Genomic DNA, 21379 nt, shown 5'->3' with positions numbered 1-21379 from the left:
TTCAGGGATGAAATTGGATAACTATTAAGTTTAGGGACCACTTTGAGACTTAACTCAAAATATGTTGAATGAAGTAGATTTCTTTCTTTGAGAGTTATCTCTACTGAGACATATTCTCTACAATAAGGAGGAGGAGGAGGAGGAGGTTCTGAAATTCTTGAAGGAAATGAAAATAATAGTGGGTGATAAGAGGTGGAAGAAAGGGATAAAGACCTACATGTTTTTATTATTTTTTAGGGATCTATTTGTTTATGAACTTTTGTCCAACGGTCCAATCCAGTGTCGTTACATACACCTGGAGAGTCTGGTTTCTATATCAACCCACTCTGTTACGTTTTTACCTAACAATTGAACAAATAAATCTCTTTATCACATGCTTAAAAAAGTGAAAGACGAATTTATATTTTTTTAATTCTGGGAGACAAATTCATCTCAGTAAAAAAAAGTCAGAGGATTATTATCCTTTATTTTAAAAGTTATTTTTCTTGAATAAATTATTTTTTCAGTTTTGTTAGGTAGACAATGACTTTTGTGAACAATGGGCTACAAAATTGGCCCAATAAAATAAAAAATATTCCACCCCTAAATTATCCTATCCCACCAAAACCCTAATTTTTACTTTCCAAATTTTAACCATCTCCTCCCTGAGAAAAGTAACCCTACCAGCGCTGTCCCCTACCCAAAACAGCCACCATTTTGTTGCTTCTCTACCCATCGTCGACCGTTGGCTTCTCAGCACCTTGAGGTCCGCTTCTCGCTGCTGAGCTCACGGGGAACGTCTATGCTACACTAAACATCCTTACCGTTGTCAATCTCTCTCCCGTCAAACACCAGCGTTGCGGCGAAGCTTCTCCCTCTGTCGCTGGTTCGGCCAAAAACCCCCCAAACAGCGTAGCTCTCATCCTCTCCGCATAGCAAGGTCGTTGCACAGCCTCCTAGTGCCATCACTGGTTGAATTCGAATCCTCTTGTCGCTGTTGAGCTCGTGGTCGCAACCCTTGCTGTGCCCACCATCCCTGCTGTCGTCGATCTCCTCCTCACCGCACAGCAAGATCGCTGTACAGCTTCCAAGTGCAGTTGCTGGTCACCGCAAAATTCCCCAAACGGCGTACCTCTCCACCCTAATCACTGTCTCTAAAGGTTAATTGATGACTAGGGCTTTATTTGGTTGAGTTACTCTCTTGTTCTGCTTCTTTACACCATTGAATAAATTTGAATTGTTGGACTGAATTGAACAGAATGTGGCTGTTGTTGGTTTCCTTGGTTTCGGTATGTTAAACTACCAATTTTTTTAATTTGGGTTTAGTTGGTATAATTTTAGGTACGCTGTATGAATGTTCAAATGCGACGTTAGTTAAGTTAGTTACCATATTGAATTTTTATTTGAAAATACAACGGATGATTATTTTACTATGTATACGGATGGTTGGGTTTCATTCAATTGATTGCTGTTTGTTTCAGTTATCTAATTGGTTTTTTTGCGTGATATACTACATGGATGGTTAGGTTCTAAAATTCAAATGATATTTTTACTGGTATGATGTATGATGTTTGTTTTTGTTACTATGTTACTGATTGAAAACCATTTTGCTTGATTCAATATCAAGAGTATGGGATAATTAAGTTACTAGTTAAAACTTATTTCAGTGATGCTAAAATGAATCTAATTATATTTATTACGTGTTTTGGCTTGAATTTTTTTTGTTTAAAAAAATAAATGAAAATAAAAAGCTCAGCTTGTCTTTTATATGTTATTTGGATATGATTATTTCATGCTCTTTCCATGTACTTAAATTTTGTTGAACTATTTGATGCTTGGTTAACCATGTATACAGATGGTTGATTTTGTTTATCATGAGTTCTTGTTTTAAATAGGTTAACTATTTTATTTAATTGAACTTACCAGTTTGCTTTATGTATGTCGTTGCTTTATTTGCTGTATTGCTTTGCGCATGCTTGGTAGGTTTATCTTGAATAGAAATTGATTTTGATTCGAACCATTTAAGTTGAATGCAACGGTTTATGTTGTGATTTAAGCACTATTCAAGATGTACGGTTTAGCATGTCCTCGAATGATTGTTATATTAATAAAAAGGTATGTTTGTTTAAGTAATAACAGTGATCTCTGGCTTAATTGCCTTTACGGCAAGGGAGTTAAGTAAACAAATATGTTAATATCAGTTTAACCTCATTTGATTTTATGTAGCCTTGCAATAGTCATTTGTTTGACGCTTCTAACTTGACACCTGCTACCAAATTTACCGTACAGGATATGCTCAAGTCAATTAGGTGGGAGTTGATACTAGACATCGTGGTGGGTCCTAAAAGTTCTTTAGTTGATCAGGTATGAACGGTATTAGAAGATAAAGATGTACCTCTACGCCACAATCATCTAAGAAACAAGAGTAAGGAGGTCAGAACACTGTTCATAGCACCAAGCACAAGAACCCTGGTATAGAGGGCTGAAGGGTTACCTATGAAGAGGACTAAAAAGGGAAGGAAAAAAATAGATAGATAAATTTGAATAGTACAATTTACTTTGCCACATTTTATTTTATTAAATATAGAGATTTTTCTTTTGTAAGACACAGGGTGGTGTTTTGCTAGTCACAATTATGTATATGCTCTGTTCTTTTTGTAAAATTTCGTCATTCTGTTGCAAATCCTGATAAGTTTGAGATAGTCTCAAGTCTAGCAAACAATCATCCACGTAGCATGTAAAATAACCATCCGGATACTTAGAGAACTGAACATCCCGCATTTGTTAAATGTGTATACATAAACCAAATCCAATAAAATAACCATCCAATTATTAATTAAAACAACCATCTGCACACCTAGTGAATTGAGCATTTAGTATATTTTACATGTGATTACTTAAATAACATCCATGTATGAATAAAAATAAACATATGCCAACATAGTAAAATGAACATCTGGAATATTCGTCATTGACCACAGCTTATAACACTTTTGGGTTAAACTTCTCCTTAATCACATATTCATGATACTAGCGGCATATATTTTATAATTGAAAAAAATTTACACTTTGTGATAAACTTACATTATGGAATACGACATAATTAAGTAGGATTTAGCGACGTAATAACATGTCTGTTATAACTTAATAACTTATATCTAACTGCAATAACTCCAAGCATATTTGAATTTAGTGAATGGTAAACTAAATCCAATCCAACAATATGACCAAGTTCTGTCTCATTAGTTTCTAATTCACTCATGTCTGTCACTCCCACGACCTACAATCGAACACAAACAAAAAAAGCCAACTAAAGGAATTAAGTGAGATGTGGTACTATGATATAAATATCAGCAATATAAACCACCAAGATACGGCCAACAAAAACCAAACAAACACAAAACATGACAAAATGAATCGTATAGAAGAATCAAACAACAAACAACCATCCTAAAATATTTTTTATTAAATCTCCTAAACGTTACCATCAAATCAAAATATTTAACCAATTTCACAAGTATAATAGTTTTTTATTCAAACAAAAAAATTATTGTTACTGTGTAACTTTCATCAAAATTGTTATTACTCTCAATTTATATTAACCACCAATGTTACAAAAAATCAATAAGCTAAGACAAATAAATTCTACATCAATTTAAAATATAATTTAAGATCTCAACACAACAAACAAGGAAGCATAAAAATATGACTTGACTTAGTAGTGGTGGTAAGAGCTAATAATTTACTAAAATATAATAGAATAATCCATTTGCACCAATAATAACCGTCTCATCCGTTTGAAACTAAACATCCGCATCCAAAATAAATATTTTCCTCCTTACCTGGTTGGACTATTGTCCAGTACATCGCACTTGCTATTAGAAAGAATTGAGTTGTCAATGATTAATGATGATGGTGTAGTATCAATTATTTCATCCATAGTGGCAACCAACAACAATTACGTGAGGCTTCGGTGGTATCGGCAAAAGCCAGCATTGATGTCGGTACGATCCGCAGGGGGATTACAACGCTCAGGTGATACTGCGATAGTGCGGGATGCAGCGGCAAAGGGAAAAGCACGTAACCGAGTCTGTTGGAAACCGCCTCGACTACGGATGCACAGCAGCACGAAGTGATGCTTCGGTGGTGTCGGTGGGGGCCTACGGCGGTGTCGGAACGATCGGCGGGAGTGCAACAGCACTAGTGATGTTGCGGCGGTACAGGGTGTAGCAACAAGGGGAGAGCCACATATGTGGATTTGTTTGAATCCGCCTAGTCTACGGGGTGCAGTGACAGCAATAAATTTTGTTTGGCTAAGTGGGATATGGATCATTTTGTATTAGGTGTGCCATTATTTTTTATTTTCAACTTCCCACTAAAGTAGTGGGTTGTAATTAAACCTTACCATTTCCTTTTTGGAAAAAACACAAAGCACGACTTCAGTTGAAAATTGCATAAGTGTGTAAAGAGACATGTCTTCCAAAGGTTTGTCTTTCCACCTTCTTACTGTTGTCTCTGTTTTGTTTGCTTCTGAAAAATGACTAGAGAAAAGGAAAAAGAAAAGGTTAAAGTTGTCGAAGTGAACAAAGAGAACCATTACCATTGGGTTCATGTCGATGTGAAAACTTGTGCGTCGTCATACTGTGATGCCGAGTCACTTCGTGAGCTAGAAACTCTGAAGCTTGTTAGGGAAGGGTCTGGGATTCACATTGAGCTGCTTCCCTATATTAGCGAGGAGAGGGTTTGCCAAAGAAGAGGGGATTAGGGATACTGTTATATGTATCTTCCCTGCCTAGCTGAGTTGCATGTAAAATTTCCCTTTTCAGATTTCGAATATAAGGTTTTGACCCAGCTAAACTATGCACCATCGCAGTTACACCCTAATTCCTGGGCATTTCTGCGTGCATTTGAATGTTTGATGAATTTTCTGGAGTTTCCTTCTTCTCTTAATGTTTTCTTTTCTATGTTTCAATTAAAAGGGGTGCGAAAAGGACTTTGGGTTTTTCTCAGTAGTTTTCCCGAGTGCTCCATTTTCCTTTTGTATAAGTCTTCGTTTAAAAATTTTAAATCTATGTTCATAAAGGTTCGCTCTTTACAGTCCGAGTATCCATTCTATTTAGATAACAAACTGATAGAGAAATACCCTCTGTACTGGTATTCGGAGCCGATGCAAATCCTTGAAGCCAGTGAGAGGAGTGAGGAGGAATACCTCTTTTTAAATTTTTTAATTGAAACTTTTGCTACTGGGGAATGTTTATCCATTCCTGATTTATTGAGATACGAGGAAGAAAATGACAAAGAAAGGCTCAAGTTGTATATAGGTAACTGCGGTTTCGTTTGCTTTAATTTTGATTGCTTGTGGTTATTGATTTTCCATTTGTATCTGTTGTAGGTGGGAGGGTTCCAAATTTGAGCTCAGCTCGGTTTTAGGCATATCTAAAAAAGAAGGGTGAGAAAGAGGGTAGTGTTTCCAGGGTTGTGAAGGAGGCTGGTGGGGATGCTGCTTATTCCTCTGCTCAACCTCTTTCCTCTCCGAAAAGGAGGAGGATTGAGTCGGAGAAATCCCTGGAGGTGCTATCCGAAGGTGATCACGGTACTATTGTTAAGTTTGTTTTTGAGAGGCAAAGAAAACTACACGATTTTATATCTGGGGCGAATTCTCACTCTGTATAGAGTGATCAGTTTCCAATTTATTGAGTTTGCTGATCGCATGTCTCAATATCCTGGAGACATGAGCCCCACTCGTCGGACTGGAGTTGATGGGATGGGGAAATTTATTCAGGTTGGTTCTCTATCTACTGGTTTTCTTAATTGTTCGTTTCTTTAAGATTTCTTCATTGTGTTTTTTCTTTTCTTCTACAGATTGTCGCGTCTCGCCTGTTGTGTGTTGGACGTGCTACTGAGCTGTTAGGCTCAAAGCAGCAGGTGGCAGTTGATAAGGTAGTGGGTCTCGAACGTTCACTGAGAGAAAGGGAGGAGGTTGTCACTGATGTGACTTCTAAAATGAAGGAGAAAAAAGATGAAGTTTCTCGTCTTCAAGAATAGATCCGGTTGCTACAAGCCGAGATTAAGGATAATGACAAAACCAAGGGCGAGATGACCTCTCGTCTTCATGAGCTTGAAGAGGAGAAGATGGACATGTTCATAGCGGGTTTTGATCGTGCCATCAGCCAAATCAAATTGTTTTTTCCGAACTTTGATGTAGGGAAACTCGACGTGACTAAGGTAGTTATTAATGGAGAACTTGTGGACGACGAATCTAGCGAGGAACATGCCGAGAATATTACCCCCTCTTGAAAAAAATTAGTTTATCTAAATTTTAGTTGTATTTATTTTGGAACTGTTTTTCCCTCCGATTTGTTTGGAGTGTTTTGAACTTTGCTTTATCCGACGTTTTAGTGTCGGGTTTAACTCTATGTTTTATTAATTGCCTATGGGCAACTATTGATTCCAACTTTTGCTTTTGTTGGTTAGATACTAATGATTGATAATTTTTGGATAATCGGATAGAGATGTAGAGTTAGATATTCAAAAAAAAAAAGAAAACTTTCTTCGTTTGGATACCAGGAATTGTCGATGTTTGGATACCAATCTTTTGACTCGACTCTATTTTTGAACATTTGGCTTTGGTATTGGTCATGGCTTTCATCTTGATATGAATATGATTTCCAACTTTTGTTTCGTTGGTTTGATATTACTGTGTGAGTGATTGGATAGATAATGACAATTAGATTTAGTTGTATGGAAAAATGGTTTTTTCCTTTGGGAGGTGTGAAGTGGTCGGCCTCATTAAAACCTATTCAAGTAAAACTCTCCTTAGGGATAAAACCTCGCGATCAGAAAAAAGAGTACGTAGCCACTCCAATTTTACAACAGAGATTCAACTGTAATACATCTTTAAAGATGAAATATTCTAAGTGTTAAGGAGTGTCGTTCCTTCCAACGTTTCAAGGGAATATGCCTCTTTTCCAAAGAATTTGGAAACCCGGAAGGGGCCTTCCCAATTAGCAGCGAACTTTCCATGTCCTAGCAGTTTCTGAACTTCCTCGATTTGTCTCAGTACCAAGTCTCCTTCCTTTAAGGTTCTCGGTCGTACCTTTTTGTTGTATTGTTTTCGCATTGCTACCTGCATAGCCTTTTACCTTAATTCAATTAGACTTTGTTCTTCGCTTATTAGGTCAAGCTTGGTCGACCTAGCTTCTGTGTTGCTCTATTCATCAAAATTCTCTGTCCGAGTAGACCCTTGACTAATTTCAATGGGGATCATGCAGTCTGCACCATAAACTAGTCAGAACGGGCTTTCTTTTGTTGAGGACTGTGGTGTCGTGTTATAACTCCACAGTACTTCTGGTATAAGCTCTGCCCATCATCCTTTAGCATCCGTTAACTTCTTTTTTAAGGCCTGCAAAATAATCTTATTAGTCGCCTCTGTGAGCCCGTTGGTTTGTAGGTGTTCGACGGAGGAAAAATAATGTTTGATATGCAAGTCAGTTAAGTATGAATCAACTTTCTTATCTGTGAATTGCCTGCCATTATCGGATACGATTTCTCTAGTTAAACCGAATCTACATATAATTGATTTCCAAATGAAATTTTGTACCTTTTCTGCTGTTATTTTTGCAAGAGGCTGCGCTTCTATCCATTTTGTGAAGTAGTCTATGTCTACCAGAAGAAACTTTACCTGTCTCGCCGAGACCGGGAATGGTCCGAGTATGTCCATTCTCCATTTGTGGAATGGCCAGCTGACGTCTGAAGTATGTAACAGTTTGGCTGGGTTGTGGATGAGCGACACGCACCTTTGACATGCGTCACACTTTTGTACTTTACTTCTGCAATCCTTTCTTAATGTCGGCCAGTAATATCCTGCTCGGAGGATTTTTGTGGCCAAACTTCGACTTCTGGTATGGTGTCTGCATACTCCCTCGTGTACCTCCTCCATGGTATTTTCTGCTTCTGCTCGGCTAAGGCATCTTAGTAATGGTCTAGAAACACCTCGTCTGTATAGGTATGCTCCCAGCATGGTATAAAGGTTAGCTTTATATCTGAATGACTTCGGGCTTTCATCTTCTGGTATTTCTCTAGTTCTTAGGTAGCGAATGAATGGACTTTGCCAATCTTCTTCCTGTGACATACTTAGAATAGTTTTGATATCTAAACTTGGTTTTGTTAGTGTGAGATGGTTTAACTTGTCTGATTGATCGGTTACTCTATACGTGGCTAATTTAGATAAAATATCGGCTCTATAATTTTGTTCCCTAGGTATATGTGATATTTCAAAATTTTGAAAAATAGTAATCATGGCTTTGACCGAGTTTAAATATTTTTCCAAGAGGGGATCTCGTACCTGAAAGTGACCGCTTACCTGTTGTACTACGAGGAGGGAATTGTAGTATACCTTTAGGCTGAAGACTCCTACTTCCTTGGCTAGTCTTAGTCCTGCTATGAGAGCTTCATATTCGGCTTGGTTGTTGGTCGTTTCGAAAAGAAATTTGATTGATTTCTCGGCTTGAACTCTAGCATCGTCTTTCAGAAGGATTCATATACCGCATTCGTTTTTATTTGACGCTCCATCTATGTATAGCTCCCATGTTTTAGGTGTTTCATCTTTGTTTGTGAACTCTGAGACGAAGTCGGCCAACGCCTGGGCTCTAGGTATTCCTTGAGATTGGTATGAAATATCAAATTCAGAGAGCTCTATTGTCGTGACAATATTTGGCGCAAGGGGTGACCTGTCCGAACTATAATTGGATATGTCTGGAAACAATGTCGTATGTGCCGAGCAGTGATGACCAGGCCAAAGGCTAGTTTTTCTATCATTGGGTATCTTGTCTCGGTGTTTTTCAAGACCTTGCTAACGAAGTACAATGGGTGTTACTCTTTTCCTGTTTTTGTCACAAGCACGAAATTGATGGTGTTAGTTGAAATTGAAAGAAATACAAAAAGTGGTTTACCTTGCTCCAGCTTTTTTAGTATAAGTGGTAATCCAAGAATATGTTTAAATTCGGCGAAGGCCTTTTCACATTCTTCTATCCAGACGAACTTGTCAGCCTTTTTGATGGTATTGAAGAAATGATACGATCTGGCAGCTGCTACTGGTAAGAATCGGGATAGGGAGGCTAGACGACATGTGAGGCATTGTACTTCTTTAACTGTTCTTGGTGACTGCATGTTTATGACGGCCTGACACTTGTCGGGGTTGGCTTCTATTCCCCTGTTTGTAAGCATAAACCCAATAAATTTTTCTTTCTGTACTCCGAATGAGCATTTTTCTGGGTTTAGCCTCATATTGTATTTTCGGAGTTGTTGGAAAATCTCTTGAAGATCAGCTTCATGCTGTTTATCTGAACTTGACTTGACGACCATGTCGTCGACATATATCTCAATGTTTCGCCCAACTTGGATTTTGAAGACTTTGTCCATCAGTCTTTGATAAGTTGCCTCTGCATTTTTTTGTCCAAAAGGCATTACCTTATATCAAAAATTACCTTGGCCAGTTACAAATGCTGTCTCATCTTCGTCATGTAGGTGCATTTGTATTTGATTATAACCGGAATAGGCATCCATGAAGCTTAGCACTTGATATCCGGAGGTGTCGTCTACTAGCCTGTCAATGTTCGGCAGTGGGTAGGAATCCTTCGGGCAGGCTTTGTTCGGATCTGTAAAATATACGCACATTCACCATTTTCCTGAGATTTTCTTGTCCATTACCACGTTTTCTAGCCATGACGAAAAGCGTATTTCTCGGATGAATCCTGTGTCAAGTAGTTTCTGTGTTTCTGCCGCTGCTGCATTTCTTCTCTCTGTGCCCAAATTTTGTTTCTTTTGTCTTATAGGTCGAGCATTGGGGTTGACTACCAGCTTGTGACATATAAAGTTTGAATCGATCCCTGGCATGTCAGCAGGGGTTAGGGGTGGAAATAGGCCAGGCTAGGTGATGCACGAAAACTTGTCTCTCAACAAATTTTCACCGGCAAGTGCACCGGATTGTCGTCAAGTAAAAACTCACAATAGAGTGAGGTCGAATCCCACAGGAATTGATTGGTTGATCAACTTTAATTGGATGGGTATTCTAGTTGAACTAAGTAGATTTGAAGTTGGAAGTGCAGGAAATTAAATGGCGGAAAAAGCAAATTGCATGGAATGTAAATGACTGAAAGTAAATAACAGGAAATTAAAGTGTAGAAGCTTAAAGTGCAGGAAAGTAAATGGGAATGGGGTGATTAAGCATGAAAATAAACAACAGAAAATAAAGAGAATCGGTAGATCAGAGATGGGGAGTTCATTGGGCTTAGGAGATGTTGCATTCTCCGGATCAAGTTTATTCTCATATCTTCCTCAATCAATGCATTCATTGATCTCCTTGGCAATCTTAGGTGATTAGATCCCAATTCCTTGGTAATCCAATCTCTCTAAGCTTGAACAATTGCCCAATTCCTTGATTTAATTGCTCATGGAAATAGATGAAGTATGGGCATTAATTATACCACATGTATTTTCAAATCAAAGTGTTAGTAGGATTATATGTCACCATATCCATCTAAACCCCAATCTGATCCAACATGAGAAAGCATTTCTAACATGATCTCCTCATTCCTCTTCCAAGGTTCAAAGGAGATCTAATTATGAATAGCTTCTTTTTCAAGACAACTACCCAATTGGATGAAGATCGAAAGCTTTCTAGTAAGATCAAGAGAAAAGAAAGAAGAAGAATAATGAAAATTATTATTGACCCATTGAATTACAACAGAGCTCTCTAACCTAATAAAGTGGGGTTTACGTGGTCATTGCTCTTAAACAGAAACCAATTTCCATGAAACTAAAGTGCATAAAAATAAAGATTAAGATGGAGAATTCAAAGCAGAAAATGAAAATTTAGAATTTATAAAAGAGAATTACAAACTAAGATTAACTACTACTAATGAAGAAAAGAAGAGAAAGGGAAGAAAAGTGGTTGAGGGGAGGGGTCCGAAGACCCACTCCCCTTGGAGTGTGCCAATTCACAGAAATTCGAATTCGTCTTCACTCTCTCCCACTCCTTTAATTCTTCCTTTCTTTTGTCCCTCTTACTTCATGAAAACTAATGCTTATTTATAGGCTTACAAACTGAAATGAAAAGTACACTTGAATGAAAAATTTCTAATCTAGATGCTTCTTGTGCCTTGGATTGAGTGAGTTGATGGGCTCTGCTTGCTTGAGAGGTGAATGCATGCTTTTGGGTTGTATTGGCTTTTATTGGGCCGTGTTCAGTGTCACAAACATTAAGAAAAATGTTCCCAGGTCCTGCTGCAGTGTTTGACCCAACGTTGGCATGCAAACGTTACCTCCAACGTTTTTCCTGGTCACGTGTACACGTGAGCGACGAGTACGCGTGACCCCACAATGTTGCCATTTAACACTAGCGTTGCAGACAACATTGCTGTGCCAACATTCTTCTGACACGTGCGCGTCGCCGACGCGCACGCGTGGATTGTCATTTTTCACTACTCACGCGTACGCGTGGGTGACGCGTATGCATGGTCTTTGATTTCTGCATGCATTTTGTTGCGCACGTTGGACCACCAACTTTGGCTCCAACGCTGCACCATTAGTTTGAGGCATAGTTGGAGGTCCAACTATGACTCCAACTATGGCTCCAACTATAACTCCAACTATAGCTCCAACTATGGACCTTTTTCTTGGCACGTTTGAGGTCCAACTTTCACCAACTTTGCCACCAACGTTGGTTCCATCTCTCTTCATACCAACGTTAGATCATTATCAATATTTCCTCCAACGTTGGGTCTTTGATAATTTCACACCAACGTTGGTTTACCTCTTTGCTTTCCTCTGCTTCTATTTTACCTATCATCAAGCAAATAAGTGTATCAACGTAATATACAAGATGATCTTTATATACTAAGTGTACTAATAATACTCAAAATTAAATCTTCACTTAGTGGGATCTATTTTATCATATTTCCCTTGTATATTAGCTAAAATTCACCTATGCTTAAGATCTTTCCTAATGCAGAGATTTTTCATGCTTTTACTCATTTATTAACAAAATTTGTTTGAAAACTAAAATAACTACCAAAAACAGGCAATGATGCACCCACATCACCAGGCCAGGCTTTGCTCTTAACAGGCCTGTCCTGTCATGTGATCAATTGACCTGAGCCTAGCCTGTAGCTTGCTATAGGCTTTTTTTAAAGTACTAAACTTGGCCTGTTATTCAGTCTGGCCTGGCCTGAAGCCTGTTAAAAGGCCTGATAATTTTTTTTACAAAAATAAAAATATTATTTTAAAAAAATATTTTTTAATAAACATATTTACATTTAATATATCATATTTAATATTTATAAAAATTTTAAATTTTAAAGTATTTAAAATATACAAAACTATTTATAATTAAATATAATAAATTTAAAATATCTCATAATTTTATTAATAATAAAAAAAAATTTATATATGCAATTATGTATAAACAGGCACAGGCAGGCCTGACAGGCCAATAAGGGTAATTAGTGAGCCTAGGCCTGGCCTATTAACATAATAAGGCTTTTATAAAAGTTTGAGTCTGTGCCTATTTTATAACAGGTCAGGCCAGGCCAAGCCAAACACAGGCCAGGCTACAGGCCCGGGCAGACCGCTTGGCCTTTTTCCACCCCTAGCAGGGGTCCATGCAAACAAGTCAGCATTGGCCTTTAATATGCCTACCAGATTTTGTTTTGTTGCTGCGAAAAGAGCTGAACCGATGTTAGTAAACTGATTTTCTTGTCCGACTTGTACTTTTTCCAGGTCGTCCGTGGGAGCGGGACGACTATTGTTGTCTCTTGGATCCATCTCGGTCAGAGTGGGATGCTTTACGAGTTGTATATAGAATAGATTCTCGGAATGGTTTCCTTCGGGATGGTCTTTAATCTTGCATTGTAACATTGTTTGGCTTCTTTATGGTTAGCGTGCACTGTTGCCACTATGTTATCCTGCACATGGAACTTGACACATAGGTAAATTGTGGAGACAATAGCTTCGAAAGAATTTAGGGATGGACATCCCAAAATAACATTATAAGGGCTTACACAGTCGACTGCTAAAAATTGAATATCTAACATTTTTGAGTTCGAGGATTCCCCTAGCGTTGTTCTTAACCATACATAACCTGATACAGGGACCCTTTCGCCGGAGAACCCTACCGATTCTCCAGTTGATGGCTGCAATGCTTTATCGCTTAGTTGCATCTTTTTGAATGTTGAGTAGAATAGGACGTCGACACTGCTTCTTGGGTCAAGCAGGACCTTCTTAATGGTTAGCTCTCCTACTCGTACTGAGATCACTACTGGATCGTCTAAGTTCGAGGGCTGAGACTTAAAGTCGTCAGCGCCGAAGCTGATGTGGGTAGACAGAGCCGAAGTTGATGGGTCTTGGTGAGATCCTTCCATTGTCATCATAGATCGGTAGCTCCGCTTCCTAGCCGTATTGGTAGCTCTTCCTCCAGCAAAGCCACCTGAATGTAATTGAACCCTTGGAGGTCGGAGTCTCGACTAGTCCATGCCATGTTCCTTTTTCTTTTTGGTCTGAGCTGTAGCTCAATCTGTCCGCATCCCTGATTGGTTCTTTCTAGCTTCTGGTAGTGCCATATTTATCCAAAAGACCCCGCCTTGCTAGTCTCTCCAGCAAGTCTTTAGCTACCACACACTTATCAGTAGTATGGCCAAACTTTTGGTGAAATGCACAATGTTTGTTTCTGTCAACATACTTCTGATCCTGGTATGTCCCTGCTTTGCTTAGTGGCTTTATCAACTTGCTATGTAGTATCTCCTTAATAATATCCTCCCTCTTGATATTGAACCTGGTATATGAATCAAATTTTGGGGTTAGTTTAAAAGGTTTTTTAGAGTCCTTATTTTGGGACCTGTAGGGTTTGTCTTCTTCCTTCCAGGATGGTGACTTTTCACTCCTTCGAGCTTCACGCAACTCCTCTATTTTGATTTGACCAGTTGCTTTATCTCGGAACTCCTCCAATGTCTTGGGTTTCGCGACAGCTATAGCTTCCTGGAATTTTCCAAGCCGGAGACCGCTCTTGATGGCATGCAGCTGCACTTCTGGATTGAGGTCGGGGATTTCCATGGCTGCTTCTGTGAAGCGTGTCATGTAATCCTTCAGGCTCTCATGCTGCCCTTGCTTGATTGTGCTGAGGTAGTCCGAATCTCGCACATAGATTTTGGAGGCTGCAAAATGATTTATGAATAACTTGGTAAATTCGTCAAAGCTGGATATGGAACCTGCATGTAAGTTAGAAAACCATAACAAGGCAGCCCATCTAAGAAGGTGGGAAAAGACCGGCACAAGATGGGATCGAAGTCACTGTTAAGAAACATCATGGATTTGAATTTTGTAACGTGAACTTTAGGATCTCCGATCCCCTTGTACAGTGTTAGAGTCATTATAAGTGTTAAATTTTTTGGCATTTTAAAATTCATTATTTCTTTAGAAAAGGGCCAGTCCGCCGTCTCTCCATTTTGAGAGGTATATCTCTTGTCTTTGTATTTGACTCCGTGTGCTGTTCTCCATGGGGATCGGTGTTGACTTGCTTATGGTCGTTTCTATCCCCATCTTTATTCTGGACAGCCACTAACAAGTCGGCCATCCGCTGGTTGTCCGCTAGCAGAGCAGCATTAGCGGCCAGGAGCTCGGCATTTGTTGGGTTTGCTTGAGGAGTGACAGAGTGATCCGTCATGTCTTGATTTCTGCGGAGGAAAATAAAAGAACAACCGAAGATAGTAGCGTCAGGTTAGATAAAACTATGGAAGAGGCGGGGCCCACGGTGGGCGCCAAATGTTCTTGCAAGGATACTCCTTCCGAGTTATATGTCGGCTTTGCGTCAACCCTGGTGTGCCTGACAACTCGAGCTAAACAGGGAATATCCTCGTGAACCCGGACCCGAGCGTGGTATCTGCGAAAGGGACTCCGATGCCTAAGTTAGTAAAGAATTAGTTAAAGAGAAGCGAGTATATAAACAATGAATTATTTGTATGGTAGAGTATGGTTGTTGGAATGACTTTTTGTTCTGGCTGCCATCGTCGGTCTCATGCCCGATTTATAGCATAGTTAGTATTGAATGGGTCATTGGTTTTAGCCGATATTTCCGTAACCGATCTTGTGGCGAGATTGTGGGTAGTGTTTTGTTAGGATTGAGCCGTTTTTCACAATGAGTCGTGCCGAGGTATAAGTCGGTTTCTTCCGAGATAGTAGGGGTACAGTACAGAAACTAAAAATAAATAAATCAATTATTTCAATAAAAATAATAAATAATTATAATTAATTGTAGTAATTAAATGATAATCAAAATTTATTAATGAACTAATTTTTTTATTGATAATCACTCACAAAAATTCCAAGAATAAAAAAGTGAGAAAGAAAAAAAAAACGAGATCAGACGTAATAAAAAAAAATAAAAACAACGACAATCAAATATAATTAAAACAAGACACAATAATAAAAAGAAGAAGTTAAATGAAAACAATAACGACACATAAAAAAAGAAAAAGAACACTACCATGACCACAACAAAGACTAAAAGAAGAAGAACACAAATACCATATTGGAAATCAGAAAAAGTGCTAGGACAAAAATAATATATAAAATAAAAATAATAAATTCAAATTCAACAAATAATTATATTATATATATACTAAAATTAATCACTAAATTAATTATTTATATATAATATATATTAAAATTAATTTTTGTGTATATATAATATATAAAATAATATTTATATTTATATATAAATATATAATAATTAATTTTTGTATACATATAATATATTTAATACAATTTATATTCTCCTCATCTCAAATTAATTAAATATTCTTAAATCTTAACGTTGTATTTTTTATTAGATAAATAAATCTTAATTTTTTATTTATTATATTTTATATTAATAATTTAAATTTATTTTATAAAACAAATAAATTTTTTTTAAAATTAACTGATAAAAAAGTTAATTACTTAACATTGTTCTCTAACAAAAATAGTGAGAACATCAATAATTGTGAGTGGTTCTCAAAGTGGGGACTAATGCTCAGGGAGAAGAGAGGCATTCATCAAGCTCTGTGGTCGGCGTCCAAACCTTAACATCTCACCGACGACCGCCGCGCCGCCCCTCCTTAACGCCTTACACACTGTGGCAGTCAGTCGAGGATTCCGACAATCAAGACGATGGATTGCATACACTAATTGACTACACGGCATGATAGTTCGTAACATGTAGCTCACAAATCCACATCAGGTTAGAGAGAAATGGAGGAGATTTCAACTTCAACTTCAGCTTCAGCTTCAGCATCAGGGTACAAGGAATATGTGGCAGGTTTGATCGCTGGCGTTGCCACTGTTGCCATTGGCCATCCATTTGACACCGTCAAGGTTTCTTTTTATTGTTTATTTATTTTGTGTGCGTGTGGTGCCCGGTTTCAATTTGAATGCATAATCAATATCGAAAGATTTTCAATTCATCAACTGTTTGTGGTAATTACAGTAGAATGTGCGTGTGTTTTTTGGTGGTTTTTTTTTTCTGTTGTTGGGGGGGGGGGGGGGGTTTCTCATTTTCAACCATCCATTATTAAGCAAGCTGCAGGCACCTAATGTTGGGTAGGTGTTAAATAGTTTAAGAATGTGTTCATCGTTGATAATGCCGCCTTTTTAACTGACAATTTCTGAAATTTGCTTAACAATAGTTACTGATCTTGCTATCTAGGGATGATATTGTATTTGAATACTTTACTTATTTGCTCGGTTATCTTATCAGTGCGTTACTGCTTTACAATTAACCTTTTTCAAATTATCTGAGAATGTATAAGTTGAATGATAGCAAGCAATGAAGAAAATAGTGACAATTTTGAAAACTGTTTGTTTTGGAGGGTTTAATTAATCTAAGAGGTGCTTCCATGGAAGAAAATGATAAGGATTTTCCTTTCTCCTTGGTGCATGCATTGTTGTTGTACTGCTTTCCTGTGTCAACCTCTTTGCATTTCTATTGGTCAGTGAGCAACATGCATGTATCTTCAAATAAAGTCATGTACCCGACAAGAGGTTAATAAATCCTCGCACTAGGAATAATAAAGCTCTTTAAATGGGGTTATGATGAAACGGTTTGTCCCTTTTTTTCTTGGGTCCAGATTGTGGTATACTTGTAATAATCAGAAAAAGAGGCAACGTTGAACTTTTCTTATATGATTAAAATCAACGGGAATAAAATTACAGTATGACTTGGAGTTGAAAAGGGAGTGGAACAACATGTATGGTTATTAGACCAGCAATTGCTCATTTTTCAGCTACAGAACATAACCTGCATATCCAGAAATTTAGGTGACGTAATATTTTATGACAGTAGTCTCTCTGTTGATCACAATCCTTACAATTGTAAATTTAATTATAGTAATTAGATCGTTATTAAGACTTATGTCAAACACAAGCATTTGTTTTAAGTCTTTCTTGCTTGTTTGTTGGTGATTTCAGCATGAAGTTTATTGTGTTTTAGTAGAGTTTTAATTATTCTCTTTTCTCTTTTTTGAAACTATAGCATATTTATGAACTTTTTTCTCTTCCATTTATTAGGTGAAACTGCAAAAGCACAACACAGGACAACATGTGGTTCGCTATAGAAGTGGATTGCATTGCACCACTAGGATACTGAAGACTGAAGGCGTATGGCTCTAGAACTTTAACTTTCAAAGGAAAAATTAATGGGTTATACATTCCATCTCATGTCTAAATAAGAGTGACAAAGTAGCATATAACTGCCAACCTAATTAAGGCTAGTTAATGTTTTGATCATTATTGTAATGATTTTGTTGTGCCTCAACCTTATTAACACCCCTTAACCTACTAAGGCAGAACCAATTATGTCCAATTGTCATGTTTTCTGTTCTTTCATGTTTTGGTGCTTTCCTCTTGAGATTTTTTTTTTCTCCCAGCAGATTGCACCTTTGAATTTCGATTGATGAGATAGATTAGTACAATAATTACCCTAAACTTTTAAATTTTTTCACCTCCAACGTGTTTCTTTTTACTATTAGTTCTGCCTCCAAGATTTTAGAAGCAAGGGAGTGAAGGTTTTAGGAATTGGTTATATCCTATAAACATATTTTGCCACTGGAGTTGAGAAGTAAAGACATGGGTGATAGGTGAGGCATGACTAAATGTAGTCTTATCTCATCTCATAATCAATATTGATGGTATTATCCATTCGCAGATGTGTTAAAGACTAGCTTACCCCAAAGCTGTTTGGTAGAGGCCTATGAATGATTTTACATCTCTAACAAAGTCCTTTACCCAACTCCGCCTATGTTACACTTGCAGTACATAGCCGGTCCCAAGCCCGGATAAAGGAGGAGGATTGTGTTAGGTCTTCGGCAACCAACATAAAAATATAGCCGAACCCCCCATGACAACAAAGTCCTTTACCCAAGAGTCTGTTAGCTTCAGACAAGGTCAATGGCTAGGGCCATTTTTCCTAGTGGTGGAATTCATTTTAATTATAAAAATGAGAATGGAAATGTTTGATCTCCTAACTTCTTATCATGTAGACTCTAAAGGCAAATTGCTAAGTGCTTTGGCTGCTATGCGTCTGCTCATGAATAATTTTATGTTTCTAACAATATGAACAGCAGTGATGTATGCATGATTTTTCTTTTTTTTTTTCAAATAGATATTTTGAGGGGATTGACTTTTTGAGATTTCAAAATGTAATTTAGCAATAAGTATGTTTCAGATCAAAGGACTATATAGAGGAGCAACATCATCTTTTCTCGGGATGGCTTTTGAAAGTTCACTTCTTTTTGGCATATATTCCCAGACAAAATTGGCCCTTCAGGTGGGCATGAAAGTTACTTAAATGTGGTTTATTTAGATTTGTCCTTGCACTGATCAGAAAATGCTGTAATGTGACAGAGTATTACAATAACTTTAATGGTTTGGTGGATTTATTTGTCCTGTATATCTTAGTTTGCTCTGGTTTCTGTTCAATGATCTAGGGAGGTGTTCAAAGTGGTGAACCGCAGCCTCAAGTGATAATACCATCTGCAGCTTATGGTGGTGCCATCATCAGTTTTGTGTTATGTCCGACGGAGCTGGTAAAGGTAAAATGACAAGAAAGTTTATTTCCTGCAGTGTCATTGGTGGTAGCTCTATAATCTCTAACCATGCCATGATGCCAATACAAATTTGAACTTGTACAGTGTAGGATGCAGATTCAAGGGACTGACTCTTTGGTTCCGAAGTCCAGTAGATACAGTAGTCCTCTTGATTGTGCCCTTAAAACCGTGAAAAGTGAAGGGGTGAGAAATTCTAAAACATTGTGCTATGTCCTATTTAATGATTAATGTGTTATAGCTGATGCAATACCTTTCAGGTGACAGGAATTTTTCGTGGAGGCTTTACAACATTGCTTAGAGAATCAATAGGGAATGCTGTCTTTTTCAGCACATATGAATACGTACGCTATCACCTGCATTCACATGCCAAAGCTGTTCGTTCCAATTACAATAACCTGGTTGATATTGGAATTGGGATTATTACCGGAGGTCTTGGTGGTGTGTCTGTAAGCATCATGATAACTAATCATACTCTTTTCTGATGCTGCAACTAAATATATGCTATTAACTCTATTAGTCTCTTTTAATTAAGGTTTCTCTATATTGTTATACTAGTTTTGGTTGGCGGTTCTGCCCCTTGATGTGGCAAAGACTTTAATTCAGACAAACCCGGAAAAAAACTGTTCACGAAATCCTTTTCAGGTGCTGAGTTCGGTAAGAGTTCTTAAAACCTTTCTACATTTGTTTCCTTAATAGCTAATCTTTCTTTATACCAAATATAGAGATCCAATATGGGTTTTCTATTTTTTTTTTTGGAAGGTTTACAGGAGCGGTGGATTGAAGGGGTGTTATACAGGTCTGGGGCCTACAGTAACCCGAGCATTTCCTGCTAATGCAGCAGCAATTGTGACCTGGGAGCTAGCAATGAAAATGTTAGGCATTAGGCACGACTGAGGTTGGTTCCGTTCAAGTGTTAATGTGTGATAAAATAATCATGACGTTTCATTATTAGACTCATCAATTGGTCTTTTTCTATTGTACCATTTTGGTAGATTCTACATGGCACATGTTCCACAAGAGGCTTCAGCTCCAATATGCATTCATGAATACGCGCTGGGTGAAGAACAAGTTTAGTTTACCGTACTTTCCTCTGGAAGATTTACATTTTTCAAAATTCTTTTATTTAGAGTTAGTGACTTGGTTAAAGAAATTATCAAGGGGCGTTGTTTGACTTGTTTCTAGCTGCCCTTACCTGTTTTCATTTCTCCAGTTTCATGGGAGGAATGTCTATATAATTGGAACGAAATTGTATTTTTCATTCATTACAAGATAATTGCATGGCCATGCAATGGTGCAAGTATGCAAGTTAACATTTTGCAAATGAAAAGCAGCATTTACGATTCACAAATGATATTTGCATAACTTTTTGTGTACGTTTCTTTTGTGTATATATATTTTTTATGGTATAAAAACTTATTTATTTTTAAAATTATAAAATATATAAGAGACTAAGAGAGATAACATTTCTCTTTACGACCGTGTCACGTACCATATTTTCAGCTTGTGACACCTTGTATGACCCCTCTCCTAACTTGTTAGACTTCGGTATCTTGCAAATAAATTTTGGCTTTCAAAAAATTTAAGAAATAAACTTGGGATTTTCCATAATTGAGGAACATTCTAGTAATTATCTTTTTGGGTGAACAAAGAGGAGGTTGTCTCTGGGCTGTTGGGCCGGGATTGATTTCAAACTTGATATGAGCGTAGCCCACAAAAAGAGTATGTGTATGATCAATTCAGATGGTGGAGCGCAGCCGAGGCCTTTGATCAATGGTAGCATCACCTGCCTAGCTGGGAGCTGCACCCGTGTTCGAATGAGTGTGTAGTGCATGGAACTAATGCTTAGGATTGGAGTTCTTCAATCCACTTGACAAAAAAAAAAATAAATAAAAAATAAAGTTGCTGGTGCTTAACTACAGCTCTCTGGCTTGGCTCTGGTATTGTGTTATTGGCATTGACGCAATAGCTTTTGGTACCTTTGGTCAGTCTGCCTTGTGTTCAATACTTCAATCATCGTTATCGTAATAGAAATATAAAAATAAACAAATATGGTTGGTGTTTTTGTGAATGCAATTTACAATAAGGATGAGAGATAAGAAGCGGAAGATCCAAGGGCATGCAGTAGTACGTAACACGTGGAGATGGCATAAAGGGCAGGACTTGTTAAATCAATGCATCAACTCTTTTCCTTTCAATAATGCAGCAGATAGAGACACATTGCACACACTCGTTGAGTATGGAATTCCGGCCCCCACCACACACCACAT

The 21379-nt window shown here is 37.7% G+C and overlaps 1 protein-coding gene across 1 annotated transcript; it reads left to right on the top strand.

Moving 5' to 3' along the window:
- Nucleotides 1-15982: 15982 nt before the first annotated feature.
- On the top strand, nt 15983-20460 carry LOC112791487 (mitochondrial arginine transporter BAC1). The gene is made up of 9 exons (XM_025834343.2): nt 15983-16383; nt 17575-17664; nt 18731-18832; nt 18993-19097; nt 19197-19295; nt 19370-19558; nt 19668-19766; nt 19872-20007; nt 20105-20460. The coding sequence occupies exons 1-8, from the start codon at nt 16261-16263 to the stop codon at nt 20004-20006; spliced, it is 942 nt and encodes a 313-aa protein (XP_025690128.1). The 5' UTR covers nt 15983-16260; the 3' UTR covers nt 20007; nt 20105-20460.
- Nucleotides 20461-21379: the final 919 nt, after the last annotated feature.

This window comes from Arachis hypogaea, chromosome 3, assembly GCF_003086295.3.
Source record: "Arachis hypogaea cultivar Tifrunner chromosome 3, arahy.Tifrunner.gnm2.J5K5, whole genome shotgun sequence".
Classification (NCBI taxonomy): domain Eukaryota; kingdom Viridiplantae; phylum Streptophyta; class Magnoliopsida; order Fabales; family Fabaceae; genus Arachis; species Arachis hypogaea.
This window is presented reverse-complemented; position numbering and strand designations above follow the sequence as displayed.

Excerpts from the sequence above, each read along its gene's own strand:
- LOC112791487 (XM_025834343.2), top strand. The coding sequence starts at position 16,261 with ATGGAGGAGATTTCAACTTCAACTTCAGCTTCAGCTTCAGCATCAGGG. Across the intron at positions 16,384-17,574 it reads ATCCATTTGACACCGTCAAG|GTGAAACTGCAAAAGCACAA; the intron begins GTTTCTTTTTAT and ends TCCATTTATTAG. Across the intron at positions 18,833-18,992 it reads AGACAAAATTGGCCCTTCAG|GGAGGTGTTCAAAGTGGTGA; the intron begins GTGGGCATGAAA and ends TCAATGATCTAG.